This window comes from Bacillus rossius, assembly GCF_032445375.1.
Source record: "Bacillus rossius redtenbacheri isolate Brsri chromosome 4 unlocalized genomic scaffold, Brsri_v3 Brsri_v3_scf4_2, whole genome shotgun sequence".
In the NCBI taxonomy this organism is placed as follows: Eukaryota; Metazoa; Arthropoda; class Insecta; order Phasmatodea; family Bacillidae; genus Bacillus; species Bacillus rossius.
The window spans coordinates 21,034,301-21,050,964 of NW_026962011.1; the positions used below are offsets into that span (position 1 = coordinate 21,034,301).

The following is a 16,664-nucleotide window of genomic DNA, read 5'->3' on the forward strand; positions in this document are numbered from 1 at the left end:
TCTAATACATTGTAAATAAATATATCACCATCATGGTAAAGTTAGAAAAGAACAAAAACTTGCTTCATTTAGAGCAGGGCTGCCACTACAAACAACAGAAATTACCAACTGATGAACTGCAAAGAAATGGCCATAATATCATGACTGAGAAAGTTTTTAGTTAACTTACGTCAAAGATTTAAAACTGAATTTAAAAAAAAATGCAACAATATAGGGCTTCACATAACATACATGACTTTAACCGTTTTTCATGCAGCGCATTCACATGAAATGCATTTCCGTATTAATGTTTGGTACAGTGAATTTTTGCCGGCGCACACGTTAAGTTGGTATTGGAATTCCTGTTCTTGAATTGGAAACATGTACCAAGTCTCGCAATAGTAGACATTATTTTTTAAACCTTGTATTTCATGAATGAATATAGGTATTTCATATTTACATATTAATTTATTTTATATAATTATGTATTAAATAATTAAATTTTACAGCCTCCATTAGTAAATTCGTGTAACTAAGCAACTCGCTGGTCATCAGCAAACAAATGAAAACAAGCTAAAAATACAATTTTAAAAAAAGAGTGTTTCAGTTTATAAAATAAAAATGGAGAAAGTTTGTTTTGTGACTAGACTAAACAGTTGCAAATATCAATTTTAGAAAAGTTAATGCAAATAAATGATTTCTTTACAATAGAAACTATGTCTTTATACTGTAAATTACCTGTGTTCCATGTGAGAGACTTTCAGCAAATGTATTTTTTATGGCACTAAAAGACATTAAAAACAAATGTTTTTTTTAATAAAAAATTCTGTAATCTGTACTTGTTTAGTTAAATGTTTTCTTTAATGAACCAATGTATGGTTATGTAAATTGTTTAAATGCAGTTTTTTTTTGACATATGCCATTGCAGTTTTTCACTGAAAACAAATGATGTCGGACAAATGGAACCAACGATGAAAATGAACAAGTATTATGGATAACACGAAGACGACAGCGACAGCACGGACAAAAAATGTTCAACATATAAATATCGTACAGCACAATAATTCTGTTGAAGCAACTTAGTCCTGGGAAAAATAATATAACAACAAAAACGAACACAGTAATGATGAGACAGATTAAATGCTGGCAGACAACAAACTTGGACAACGCAGCAAACAATAAACACAGGGATGAAGATTGAAGATAAACAAGTACTATGGACAATAAGACAATAGCACAATGTGTTTACTACATGTTTACCCCCATCTCAATGTTTTCATTTACTTTATTTATTACAACATCTAGACATTGTGTAGGTTCTGCCCTGTTTATGCCGAATGATAAAGAGTTGGTTGGTTTAATTTATAAAAGTTATAGAGATGATTTAAAGTATATTTTTTGAAATAGTTTCTGAAACAAACTTTTTTTTTTTATGAAATACAATCAATCAATAATTCTGGAGGCTGGTGCGAATATTGAAATTTACGAATACAAATAGTTTATTATTCATATACCTTTTGACCTTGAATATTTACACTTTGAAATACAATAAATATTTAATTGCTTAGAATATTTGACATAGTTTGACATGAGTTTGTCATATACGTACCAACTTCACTGTTGAGGTTATCATTTGTGCAACATTCCCTTTTTTTTTAAGTTTTGATGGGACTTAATTATCAAAAATATGAACAATAAACAATGGTTTAATCATGCAACAAGCATTCTAAGTTTTTTTTAAATAATGTTGCACTAAACACTAGTGGAAAAATTGCATGAACGATTCAAAGCACTGCATATAGGTGACATCTAGAACTTGAAAACAAATTATTATTTGTATTAGTTTCGTCAAACTTAAATAAATGTCAACAACAATAACACAAAACATGGCCACTCCATTGCAATGGCTATTGAAAGTGAACACTATAATTTCAACGGTGTATAAATCAATAGTCATAAACAATCTGACAACATGCAATGCAGTAACAGCTAATGTTGGTCACCATCAACTAATTTCTACTCTTTAATAATCAATCATTGTTCTTACTGCACTGATTGTTTAGGTAGAATAAATTTTCATTCACTGCAAGCTGCAATGGTGTTATTATTGATGACTGAACATGTCTGAACAACTAAAAACTGTTCCAATTACTATTCACTCTGCAAAAATATGTTTTAGATGTGTAAACATCGTGGCTCTCAGGATAGGAGTAATTGCATGAAAATGGAACGGAAGTCGATGAACAGAAATATGTCATAAAGATGGTGGATTCACGTGTAGCAACATTAACCCACATAGTCACTTTCGTAAACATTAGGGGGTATCACAAATGTATTGGTGTGCCAAACTAAACTTTATAATAGCTCAACTACCCTTTAATACTTTTTATGTTTTAATTTATTGTCATAAAAAGAAATACTGACAACTTAAAAAATTAACAATACAACTTTGACATTCCTTAATTAACACTGCATTAAATATCATTTATTCTATTAAAATAGAATTAATTTCATAAATTTATTTTACAAATCTTTAGTTTAGGCCTTTATTTAAAAAAGTATTATAATAATTTTATTAACCCGGGAAACAAGGGTGTGACGCACCAGGTACCCAGGCGCTGGCGTCAGAACGACCACTCGACTGATGCAATGCGCACATACATTGGGGATTATAGCGTCCTGGAAAAATTAAGTTTATGGGCAACAACTTACATGGAAAAAAATAATGTATTCTTATTGAGAAAATGGTGAAACCGAAACATTTGACCATATTGGATGAGAAATTGTATTGTGATGGTACATATTAAACAAGTATTGCAATTACTGTATTTTCCCATTATAACTACCAAACTGCCTAACAGCAGCTTGTAAACTGATTGCTGTTGCACGGTGCTTTATCCTGTCATGTTTACTACCTACACAAAGCACTGGGAATCTAACAGTGGGACCAAAAACATCATGCAACGTTTGTGCAAGAATACTTTCTCTCCAAATTTTGACGCCCTAAAATAAAGGTGTGACGGTTATGCGATAAAACATGGTATTTACATCTATTTTTTACGTCTCTGGCTATAGATAATGTAAAAGGCCACTAAACAGAAGACAGAACAAAAGACGAAACGTAAATAAACATGTAGGAAATATTTATTTTTTATTGTTCGAGGGAATGAGATTTATTAAACTTAACGAAATATCTGTAATCAAGATCTGACGGAGTTAGATGAATTTTGTAATATATACAAATATTACTGTATTTCATCCTAAAATGTGTAACAAAATATTACACGGTGTAAACCTACTTAATTACGCCGGGACGTAGATAATCGGCAAAGTAATCGTTAAGATAATTGCTGATTATGATTAATCGGAAAGTACCCATAATCGCAGATTACGATTAATCGGTATCCGCATCGGTGCACCACTAGTTTTAACCAAAAAAATTGGTTGTCTGTAAAGTCGGTTTACGGACGATAGTTTAACGTGACGTCATAACAAAACATTGATGAAATGATTGATCCAGAAGAAAATGAAATATCATATTCGGCCTGAGACTGAGCCGTAATAGGTTTTTGCAACAAAACCATTTAGGCATTAAAAATATTATATTCTTTGAGGAAGAAATTTTTTTTTAATTTTTCTATTTTTTGAATGATAAAATCTACCTCTGCATAATTTTAGGAATAAAATTGAATCACTTTTGTTGAATTATCACTATTCTGCATGGATACAAAGGAGTGAAATGAAATCTACAATTTAATTGATAAATTTACTTTTATTTGCATTCATTAATTCAAATATATTTATTACTTTTGTAGTGTCACGCGCGCTGTATTTATTTTTTCAAGTACAAAAATGAAAGTATAGCGGCGGCGGGGATTCGATCCGTCAACCTTTGGATTGGTAGTCAGCGATTCTAATTCTAACCGCATGGCCACGAGGCCATATTTGAAATTATAATTTCAGATTATATATATATATATATATATATATATATATATATATATATATATGCTATATATATATATAGTATATATATATAATATATATAAAAATTTTGTTCACAGTAGGGGAATAATATTATATCGTTTTTATAACACGATTTTATAACAAATGGGTCATTCTCATTGAAAGGGATTATTTTCAAGCTAAAAATTTTTTAAACTAAATTTATTTTAAAATTCATGATATATTTTTATAAATTATCACTTCAGATTTCTCACAGTAATAAAGCAAATGGTCAAGATGATTCCATTAAATTAATGAAGTAAAAAAGTATTTAAAAATTGAACTGTCCACGGAGGAGACATCTGTGTCCACGGAGGAGATTTTTAAGAAAACTTGTGGTTAAGACTAATACAATGGCAGAGGAAAAAAACATTTATTTGTGCAAGAAGAAACATTTAATTAATACTTAACTTAAGGACTGTAGACTAAACTTAAAAAAGGCAAAATATTTTGATTAAACTGCCTTCTTACATACCAATCATATCTGTTTTTAACTTTCCATGTTGAAATAAACTTCACAGATTAACAAATATCCCCTAACATACATTATGATAATGGGATATATCATCATTCAATACATACTGATCATGATTATTTACAATTGGGTAACTTAAAATACTCTTAATATCACTTCCCTCTACAACAGCTATGTCGTCAGCATCTGGAAAAACAAATTTACATCTGCCAGATTTCCTCATGAATCTAACTGTAAATTCATTTAACCACTTGTCTTCAGAAACTATTACACCAATGTAATGTCGCAGGTTTTTTTCTTTTTTTAATTGTCCATTTTTCCTATAAACAAATACAAATAATGTAAAATGTACATCATAGCTTTATTTTTAGTTTCAAAGCTACAAAACAAACTTACAAATAGCAATAGCAGCAATAGCTGCATGATATTCTGAGTTAGGCACCGTAGAACGGTAACTTGAATCAGGTGGAGACACGCGAGACATTAATTTATATATATTAGTTTTTGTGTCGAAGGAACTGAACATTGAAAACAAAGTTGCGGAATGTTTTGAGAGAAAAAATTGCCTACAAATTGACCATGTTTTACAGTAACATTTATATCTTGTAATTTTTTTTTTACACAAATTGTACTTAAGGCTGCATTGCAGCTAGTGAAAGTGAGAAAAACTTCGGATCTCCTCCCAATGCATTTTTATGGTGAGGATACCTCAAGATTTTCTCTCTTCAGCTCTCCAATCCAGCCTAATTCTGGCTGACTTTTAAATCAAACAGAATGAGTTATTTTTTAATACAGTATTTGTGAGAAGATCTAGGTGCATTACAAATTCACAACCAAAATGTTTTCCTTTTTTAAAAATAAACTGATACCCTTACATTTACAAGAATGTGTTGATTGACATGTTAATGTGTTAATGTTATTAATAAAAACAAATGCTACAAAAAAGTTTAAATTTTTTGTCAAATAATAGACCTTTGTTTATTTTTGTCTCTTCCGTTGACAATGTGTTCCTCTCCGTGGACAGCAAGTGTCCACGGAGGAGATGTCCACGGAGGATACAAAAAGTCATAAATTTTATTTCTTAGCTATTAATTTTAAGGTTAGAAAACTTAGTAAACAGTTGGTAAAATTCAACCAAAAAATAACTTGCTAAGTGAAGACAACTATGAAAAATATCCTTTTCTTTTCATATTACAGTGGTCACGGAGAAGACACATTCATCTCAACACAAAACATTCATCAAACTTTACTGAATGATGTTGACTAAATGGTCACATTTACTATTCAAACAGCAGTGATATCACAAAATGTCTACTTTTGACATTCCATTTTCCTTAAAACCAAAGATATTGTAGCACTAGAGAGTTAATTTTTTTTTACTTTAAGTTGTGTCCACGGAGGAGATGCGCAGTCTGAAGGACAAAATGTAAACAATTTTAAGAAATGTTCTGCTTCATTGTTCATTGATGCTTTTGAGTAGAATTTATAACAGTAATATCTAATTAATTTCAACAATAATAAATTTATTATTTAAAATTAAAATATACTTGAAACAACAGAAAATGTTAACTAAAATGTCTTGGGGGGCAGTCCACGGAGGTAGACATAGCTATGCTGTGAACCAGTTATCTATCATAAATAAAATTTTATATTTTTTTGGCTGGACATAGAAATGTCACTCTAATTTTACTTGTTATATTAAGTTAATACCAATATGTAGAAAACATTTTATTAATTTTTAAACGTTAAGGGATGTCAAATAATCCCTTTCAATGAGAATGACCCAAATACGCATCCCAAATACACCAAACTTATTTATAATGTGTTACAATATTTTTTAAAACATTGTGCAAAAGATCCCGGGTGTAATTAGAATTATTATGTGTAACTGTAAAACACCATTGTTTGTTAAAAACGTATTTGAATATTCAACATTGCTTTTAAATAACCGTACCAATTGTGCTGAAAATCGGTGGACAATCGTTAAATTACATAATATTAATAATTCAAACAACGAAAATATGATTGAAAAGTCAAATCAATGGTTGTTCCAATAGAGTGGAAGAGAGATAGATGCGGCGCAAGCGTACAATGAGCATAACAGGACACATCCGTAGTGGTACATCCGTAGTGGGACAATGTGCATTACGGGACACTTTTTCGTGCGTAGAGCCGGCGTTCATCGATTTATTAGACGTCACGTCAAAAATGCTGTAATTTAATTAAAAATATGCGTTAACACAAATGTGATTAAAGTGCATCCCTACACAATATTTCATAGGTATTACATGCAACACTCTTATAGCTATTTAACAAGGTGCAAAATAATACTTCCCAAAAAGATTGTACAGTAAGAATAGCCAAGTCTTAGTATTTTCAGTCTAGCTGACTATAAACCTTAACTCGGCTCCACAGCTGAGGACAACAGCATAAGCCTATGCTAAAGAAGTGAATCACTGGTATAAATGCAACCCTACGATTTATGATTAAATGACACGAAGGGATATGCTGCCCTTGTTCATTTTTTTTAAAGATATTTTTGGCTGAAAAATTCTGCTCCCCTTTCAGTATCGTGAATTACCATCATCTCATCATTTTGTTTGGCCCAACTTAATAAGTGAGTGTTCCAGGATTCAATGAGTTGAGATTTTGTGTGTTTGTAATGTCTTTAGTTTCAAATTACAAAAAAAAATAGTTGAGTGCAGCTAAAATAAGGTTTCTTACAGTTACACCAGACTGTGTACAGCCCAGCTACTTGCAGTATCTGTCAGACTTCATCTTGCTGCGACGGTCCAGCAGCATCTCGTGTAGGTTCCCGCTCTGCTGGGCTTTCTCCAGCTCCCCCTGGTCGCGCGACGACACTTTCAGCTTCTTGTCTTGGAACTTCTGGAACTTGCGTCTGCAGGCAATGCACACCGAAGCTCAGCGCTCCCTCTCCAGGCTGACATTTCACTGCAGCAGTATCAATCATCATGAGGGACTACAGAATTCAATTACTTACAAAACCTGTTTTTGCCATGTTTTACAGAAAATTTGTAAAATTTTTCCATGTATTAGTATAATTTTTTTAAGCATGAATCAATCTCAGAAACTGCAGAAAATATGTAGAAGTTCAAGTTCAATAATGTCCATACAAACCTTTAGTAAAATTTACCTGACAATTAAAACAGAAAATAAAAAACTACAAATTTTTCAGTAACAAAATAAAGAAAATCTGGCCTCGACCATCTCTCATAGCTGACGTAATTCAAACAGAACTTTGTATATGCCATTTTACAGTGTGAATGGCTACAAAATAAAACACAATAAAATTTTCTTTTTCAGTCTGGGTGATGGCAGGCTAGAGCATGACATTTCCCACTCAAACTACTATATTATTGTGGCATTTCCACGACTTTTCCAAGATTTCAAGTAAATTCCCTTTCTTTCCCTGACCAGAGCTACTAATTTTTCTGACTTTCCAGAATGTGGACACCCTGAGATTGAACTTCTCATTAAGTCTCCCTATTTAGATTATCTGTCTTAGTTCGCACACAATATAATAAAATAACAGGACACATAAAAATCAAGTGTTTCAAACACAATGGTTTACTTTCAAATCATGCTGAAACATCAAACTGCAATGAATGAGTGAAATTGGATGGTGAGTAGAGGAATAAACAGACACTCATGTCTTTTGTATAATTCATGAGACTTTCTGTTTTCAAATACACAACATTGTTACAGGTAGTTCAAGATCTTAATTGTGAGTTACGTTGTAATTAAATTAAACTTAGAAAGTTTCAGATTACTCAGCAACTTTCAAATTCTTTGGTTCTTCCCTGATTTATAAGACTGTAGCCCCCACAATCAAGACCTAGTGGCAGTTATAATTTTCCACAGCTACCCAGAGTATGCTCCTGACTGATTGGCTTTCACAAAGAACACAGTGCATGCTGCTCTTCCCTACATGGCTGGAAAACTGCATGACTAGGCAGGAAAATAGGATACACCCGGACTAGTCAGGGAATATTTAAATGTCTGCAAAAATCAGGCCCATCCTCTATTGCTAACTCATTAACTCTGCAATGCAAATTGCATTTGGGTTCAAAGTTGCAAAGCAATCATGTTAAGTAATTTTGAATGGTTATATTTTAGACACGTGATGTAGAATTCCATATGTAATGGTGTGTTAAGAGTGCAATGTACGAAACATCACTTTGTGTTGAAGAGGCTGCGCCGTCTTCATGAGGTCGTGCGCACTGATTTCCCTCCCTCTCCAACTTCCCCTCCAGATATCCCCTCTTCCAGGTTGTGTGACGTCCGCGCTCTCCCACTTGTATTTGCAGCGCCGCGACTGTAGCGCCATCTATGTTTTTTATATAAGGGTGCGAGGCACTTGGCCTCGGGTCTGTCGCTTAGTTGTCGCTAGTCTCTTGCCTTCATTCTACTGCGGGTGCTGGTCGTCTGGGCTTCGTCATGGGCGGTATTTGATTTCTTGTTGATTTTGTGCATGTTGCAGCCATGCATCGCAAATGTACTGTAACCGGCTCTGTGCTCTTGTTGTTGCGATCATTTCTAGAGCTAAATGTTAAGTATTTATATTATCTTGTGTCGGGAACAACCTAGTACCTTCCGCGGGATCGCGTTACCATGACCTGGCGTTTGTTCCTTTTGAGCTTGGCCATGTTTAAAGTAACCTTTTGGTTTGCAACCTGCCAAGTTTAACATGTAATGGTGCCACATCCCCCCCCCCCCCCCCTTTTTGACTGACCCATTTGTGGTGAGCAGTAATAGTTATTGTTGTTTGTCGCCTTGCGGTTATGAGACGTTTTCCTAAAGTAATTTGTATAAACATTTTTGAACATTCTTCTCTTTTCCTTATTTAAGTTCGCCTTTGCTTGCTTCACAGTCTCATAGTTTGCGAGTGCGCCGTTAGCCCTGCTGACCACGCACGTATGAATGCGCAGACCCACGATGTCGTGTTTAAATGTTTAAAAGCCTTTGCCTTTTTTTTAAGAATTAATTAATATTGTTTCAAGGAGCCAATTTATCTTTATAGCACCTGCGAGTGCTTATAACCTACCCACCTATGAAACAAGGTCGCACTACTTATAATGTATAATTTCATGTGTTAACATACGCAATTGCGTAGCAATAAATAAATAAATAAATAAATAAATAAATAAATATATATATACATATATATAAAAGCATGTTAATGAAATGCTTGGGAGCTTGTATTGCGCATTACATGATACTATCTGTACCTGTTTCTATAAAACTTAATATGTATATTCATTGTGTATACCATTCATATATACATCATATACATTACATTCATTCTTAGACGGAATAAATATCTATAATGGATGAAATGTATGAAATTTGCCTGTGTTCTGATTCAACGCAACATCAGAAACATCTGTGTGTTCCATCCACCTGGACTCATTTAATGTAACGTGGTGCGTCTCGTAAACCCCCCCCCCCCTCACACACACACACACACACACAACTGCAGTGTGTCGTATGCTTCCCGAAACGTTTTGTTACAGTGTAAACATTTTTATCTCAACAATGAATACCCTGCAGGGTTACAAAGATCAAAATTTCTATTAGTTTATTCCTACAGAAATATGTTTTATTCAGGGCATAAATTGTAAGAGGCCTAACTAAGTTAAGGGAAAGTCTAGACCTTGTTTATAAACGCAGGGCCTGCAGGTACATCAAGTGACAGGGAAAGCAATATAAAACACTGAATGTGATATTTACAGCTATGCAGAGAAACTTGAGTAAATAAATGCAGTTGCAGCACAAAGTTAAGATCACGACATAAGGGAAATCATAATAAAAAAGTCTGAGTTCATACAATGGTTTTAGTTAAATTATAACAGAACATTAAAATATTATCATGCTGGAAAGAGCAATCAGGGTGTCTACCAGATCTAGTAAATTAAATTCCCTGATTTTTCCAGGTTTTCCAGGTCTAAAACTGAATTTTTCCAGGTTTTCTTTAACACAATTACGACATTCCAAGAAACTGAAAAAAATTGCATAATATTACATTGACGGGTTTCAAAGTATTTCAACTTAATTAAATTAGTAAAAAAATTACCTTCTTCCAAACGTGGCCAAAGTGACTCAATTGATGGCAAATAAAACATGCTGCTACAAATATTTCACACACTTCCTTTTGCAAAAAAAAATTAGTAAAAGGAAGCTCCCATCAATTTCGCAGTGACTCAACTTTTGTGTCTATTGCACTTACTTCAGAACGAGCCAAATCCAACATTCGAGCCTTCTTCAACTGCAATGCCTTGATCTCCTCTTCAACTCTTCTTTTTTCTGCCTTCTTCTTGTCTGTAGCTTCCTTTTCTTTTTGTTTTGTTTGCAGGGCTTCCTTACGCCTACAACTAGCATTTCTTACATACTGCTCTACACCTCCAGAATGTTGAACAAAGTCATACATCTGTCTTTGTGTGATCAGTATTTCTTCCTGCAAGTTTTCAGTCAGCTGATTAGAATTCACTGAAAATCCTCTTTCCAATGATGCATTTCCATGGGAAGTACAAACACCATCCTCACAAACTTTAGAAGGCCTGTTTTGGAAGCTACTGTATATGCCTTAAGAATGAGCATCCACAAGCAGACCTGCCAACATTCAAATTTAAAAAATCATGAGATCCTCGATTAAAATTTTCAGGCCCATAAATACAGGTTAGATATAAAAAAACAACAAATGAGAATCTTTTAATTTAAGTGACATACCTGTACATATGTTACATGGTCTCTGCTTCAAAATTTATTCCAACAAATTATAGGTTACAGATTTAATTTAGTTGAACATAATTTAGCGCTGTCGTGTAATGATCATGCAGGGCCGCAACTAAAAAAGATGCAAAATAACATTCTGCCTGTGTAACACTATTATCACTGTTCACAGCAAAATTAATTTTTTATTGGAAGCAATACACTTCACGTGTTAATTGTATTTTTTTTGTAGCGACATGTTTCACAATGTCTCCTCTTCCACTATGCGAGATAGAAAAATCAGCACGGCACACGCTACAAAACGCAAAATTGCTTCCTTTAAGTGACTAGAGTATTGATGGAAACTCGTTACTGTAAGCTTTTGTAAAACTTGTTTTGTAACTTTTTCAAACAAAATCTTGGGGCCCCGAAAAAATTTAAGGAAACACTATTTTGGCGTGAGGGCGTGAGATGGACCTTAAAATCGTGAGCCTCACACCAAAATCGTGAGAGTTGGCAGGTCTGCACAAGTGATCAAGGCGCCCGTCTTCTCGAGAAAAAGACGAGAACAGTGCTGCAGAATCTTGCAAGGAACATACCAACTGATATGATCACTCAATGTTATCAGCTTCTTGTCCTCATAGCCACCTGTTTCGAAGACAACATTCTAAACTGTACTTCACACGCTGTTTCCTCACACCCGAATTTAAAGCCACAGACGGACATAAGCAGGAAATTCCCTTGGTAAGATTGTACTTCAGGGGACTTTTGTCTTGAAGTTTTTTTACCATAACCTTTAGACAAGTCCTATCATTTTTCTGTAACAGGACAGACTTTTCTGGTACTTTCTCTTTCTTGATGGCATGGCGTACTGCATAACCCAACTTGATATTGTTAGCAGTCAATAGATTTTCCTGGTTATCAACATCCAATCGAGATACATTGCGTTTCTCCCTAGAGCTCTTCAGTACTTCTGGTTTCAAAATTTTGCTGCCAAAGCTAATAAAACCAGTGAATCATAGAGAAAAGGTGCCACGGGTGCTTCACTTTGGAACATTGTGAGAAACAATTCCAGCTCTGATGCCAAAAAATGGAAGAATGTCAATTTTACTTTTAGAAGATTATCTTCAAGAGCACATTTCACTACACTGAAAGAGAGAGATGAAATAGAAACTTCACTAACAAATTTCTTTAGGTGGGTAATGTTTTCATGGCACGCTCAGCAACTGCAGTATTCCATATGATTGCACAAAATTTCTTGGGAAAAAGCTCTGATCCAGTTATTCTAATGTAATCTGCCCTCCTTGCAGATATGTGCTTAAACAAATAGTAACTGTGCCTCAAAGAACTAAAAACATCCCATTGTATAACAGAAATTCCAGTTTTGAAAGCACCATGTACCGTATGAAGCCCACAGCTACCAATTTCTAGCAACGATGGTGAATCTTCACCAAAAGTGTCTGTATTATGTATTTTCAACGCTCACAAAAATGTCCAGTTTACATTGAGGGCATCCATAAATACTTAAAATTTAATGGACCTATCGGTATAATCTGAACGTGGGAAGCACATGCTGCAGCACGTCACGTCAGCAGGATAACAGACCATCTTGAACCAGTTTGTATCACGTGATTTGATGCCACTTCCGAATCCGATGGTAAATTAAAGAATTTTGACGTGGGAACTGTTCGTTATTTGCCATTCAAAAATAAAAATGGGAGGGGATTCACATGATGCCACGTCAATGCAAGCTGATCAATAAACAAAAAACGTATTGCCAACTACAACCTACCAAACAAAAACTCCCTGATTTTTTAAAAAATTCCCTTATTTTTCCCTGATTACAAAATTCCCTGATATTTCCAGGTTTTCCAGGGTCAGTAGACACCCTGAGCAATATGTAAGGCTTCGTTGAAATAATCGATTCCTAACAATCTTAAAATATAATACTAAAAATACCCTATCAAAATGTAACCACTAGCATGAATTTTCACAGTACAGTAAAACCTTTTTGTTGCGACCCCATTTATTGCGACCACCTCTCTATTACAACCCGATTTCGAGGAACCGTGAAAAAATTGCAGAAAATCCTAAGAAAATCGGACAGAAAATAAGTTTCTTGTGGTGTGTAGCGTGTTACTGGGTTTCTCTTGCCGAGTGCTGTACTGCCGTAAGCAGCGCATATCTAAAAATAGATACCACTTCCTGTCGACCGCTGTCAGCGCTTGACAACCCCCATTCCACGTCCCTTCAATGCAGGAAAAACCCTCCGGCCGCAGCGTGTGAACATGGTAGTTGGCCGCTCGCTCGCTCGCCCTCTCCCCATATCGTGCGCTGCGGCCGATCTCGGATGCTGCTTGTACTTGTTAACAATCACGTTATCTGCTTCATTTTAACGAGGAGAGTAAAAATATATTAAAACTGTCAGCAAATTGATAAAAGCTTTATTTGTCCACAAAACAGGGCACAACACTTGCCCGCCAGTTGTTTTCATTCAAAACGTGACTAAACAACTTGCATGGATCAGGCTGAAAACATCCGGCAATACGTGTAGGTTATAAAGAATCTTGTTATGAATTGAGATGTTATGTTTTTCGAGTAGATATACACAGCGACCGACTGGATGCACGCCCGCCTCGACTTGTTTTAACTGCCGCAGCGATGTTTATTTTGACAGCTCAAGCAATTAATTATCTTTTCCCGTGGGTTGACAGAAAAAGGTCGCTTCACCCGGCATAAAAAAAAGGTACGCCACTTATTCCCCACGCAGGAAACACACTGGCTGCCCTCTGTCTCCCCCGCATTTATCTTTCTTCTAACATTCCACGTCTCGCCTCTCCAGGGTGGCCACTCTTCTGGGATAATAAAATTCCTGGTTTTTTCCAGGTTTTTTCAAGGGTGGTTTTTATCAATATTTGCATACAATTTGCATTTTTGTTACACAAAGCACACACAATATGATGTTTTATTGGCGTTAAACAATAGACAACTTAACTATAGGCTTAAAAATTAAATCAATGAACTTGCTTAAAACAAAACCTACCACCAACAAAAAAATTTATAATCTCACGTCACAAAAATTACTTGACACCAAACGCTCGTGTTTTGCCCCTCTTGCGTGGCTGGCTAATGCTGTTCTTCCCATCCATGCTACCGATATTGATTTTAACATTACACAAATTGAAAATAGCGTTTGTCCTGCACTTTGGATCTTTCTCCACCCATTCAAACTCTTCCATATATTTGTCATTGTATGTGGTGACCGAACTCGTTGACATTTTGATAGTCTGCGCCAATTACATGTTAGATTAAAAAATTCAAAACAACGTCCTGCACAACTAAACTTTTAAAAAAACTCGAGAAAAGTATCCGTGATACCGTGACGCAACAACATGAGCGCAAAGTAAAAACAAATATACATACAAAACTAGTGCTACCAACATGCCGTGCGAGAAATTACTACCACTCTACAACAACATTTTCAGCCAAAGTGCTGTTGCTTTTGAATACAGAAACATAATAAGTATGGAAGTCTGAATTGTTAACGGTTTCTTACGTACTACAAAAGTTTTTAAATGCAATATGAACAAATTAACTTTCACAAAATATAGCTCACGAGCATACTGCCGTGCTTTGACGGGTGGTGAACGTGCTCATTTAACAGCCGTATGTTATTGCGATCGTTACTTCATAAAAAAAATTCCCGGTTCTAATAAAAATTCCTGGTTGATTCCAGGTATTCCTGGTTTTTTTTAAGAAATCCTGGCTATTTCCCGTATTTCCCGATTTCTCGCGTGAGCAATAATGAAGCGACCACGCATTGGGCCGTTTTATGCTTGCTTTGGTGACACGGCGAGCACGGTAATAGCGAGAACACGGCTATAACGAGGTATTTTTGAGGAATATACGGCGTCATCGCTTGAAGCGCGCTTCTGTTATTTGTCTGCTTTATATCCACCCCTCTCGCTCGCCACTAGACATCTTGCCGTTGACGCCTGTCACATTCTTCAGCCTTGCAGTCGCCACCTAAGTGCGTGGCTTTAAAAATAGAATCCCATCCTTTCTTTCTTTTATCAAACTTCTGTTAGTTATCTGTGCCGTGTGTAGACAAAGTTTGAGATTGGAACAGAAACAACGTAAGAAAGTATTTTTTACAAATTAGAAATATGTATGTTTTTGTTTTTATAATCACGTATTTTCACGTTTTTTTTGTTGTTATCTTAAAAGAGATAATATTTAAAAGCCGCACTAATGAGATTTAATTGTTCCTTGGTTAACAAAAACTATTAATTATCAAATATTTTTAATTGTTTATATTCTATTTATTATTAATTACGCGACGTCATACTGTACGCGTACGCAATACGACTGGATTAATTTCTGCAACATAACACAGCATGTTATGCGGTATCAGAAGTAACAAGTACAGTCAAACCTCATTAATACGAATCCACTTAGTACGAAATTCCTGTTTATGCTAAGTACTTTCACAGTCCCAGAAAATAAGGTAGGCTTTCCTATGTTATTCAGTACTTTTAATACGAAATATGGTTAATATGAATTACGAAGTTGTTTTGAACCCTCAAGTAGCTGTTAACGTGTATAAGAAAACGGTTAATACGAATTTCACAGCCGAAGTCTAACAACTTTGATTGTGAGTTGTTTTGTAATGACTGCGAAATGTAAACGCAACGACCTTACATTGCAAGTTAAAGTTAAAATTATCGAAGAAGTAGACAATGGAGAGAGAACGAAAACTGAAATTGCGAGTCAATTAACATCCCGCAATCGTCGTTGTCGACAATACTAAAAAATCGTGAAAATATTTAATCGGCTTTTGCGGGTTCGTGCAAATTATCAATAAGAAAAAGAATGCGAGGCCCAAAACATCAAGAAATGGAAGATACCTTGTTTCAGTGGTTTGAAGAAATGTGTGCAGCAAACTTGCCTATTTCTGGACCTATGATTCAGAAGAAGGCAGACTACCTAGCATTGAGGTTAGGAATTTGAGACTTCAAGTTCAGCAACGGTTGGCTACAACGGTGAAAGGATCGCAACAATCTTGTTGGCAAAACTATGTGTGGGGAGTCGGCAGCAGTAGATACGACCAAAGTTAAATATTGGATACAGGCTGCTCAACCAATACTTGATCAGTACTGGCCTTTGATAAGCTTTGTAATGTGGTAAACAATGCCTATAAGAAAAAAATAGTGCAAACCAGAATTGATGCTATTTTAAACCAAATGTTTGAATAGAAAATGTGTCATGAATGCAAGTTTATTGAAGTTTGTATTATGATTTATTCTGTAAGTATTGCATTGTGTTTGTTTTCTTCAATGTTTACAAATTGTTATGCATGTAGTGAAGGCAGCTTATACTACCAACAGTGTATATAATTTTCTTTATGGTTGTAAATATAGGCATTTAAAGTTCAATTTTTTTTGTCATGATATCCCAATAGTTTGGTTAATACAAA

General features: G+C 34.9%; 1 protein-coding gene across 2 annotated transcripts in view; it reads right to left on the reverse strand.

The window, feature by feature from the left end:
* Window positions 1-1,454: 1,454 nt before the first annotated feature.
* Window positions 1,455-16,664, reverse strand: part of LOC134542337 (protein FRG1 homolog) — a 64,356-nt gene continuing 49,146 nt past the window's right edge. Inside the window, exons 6-7 of one of the 2 annotated variants that reach the window (XM_063386488.1) lie at window positions 7,184-7,358; window positions 1,455-4,779 (exon numbers count right to left, since the gene is read on the reverse strand). In XM_063386488.1, the coding sequence (XP_063242558.1) occupies window positions 7,211-7,358 (148 nt within the window). In that variant the 3' untranslated portion in view covers window positions 1,455-4,779; window positions 7,184-7,210. Of the gene's footprint in view, window positions 4,780-4,801; window positions 7,359-16,664 lie in introns of those variants that run through there. The other variant, XM_063386489.1, reaches the window with a different exon arrangement.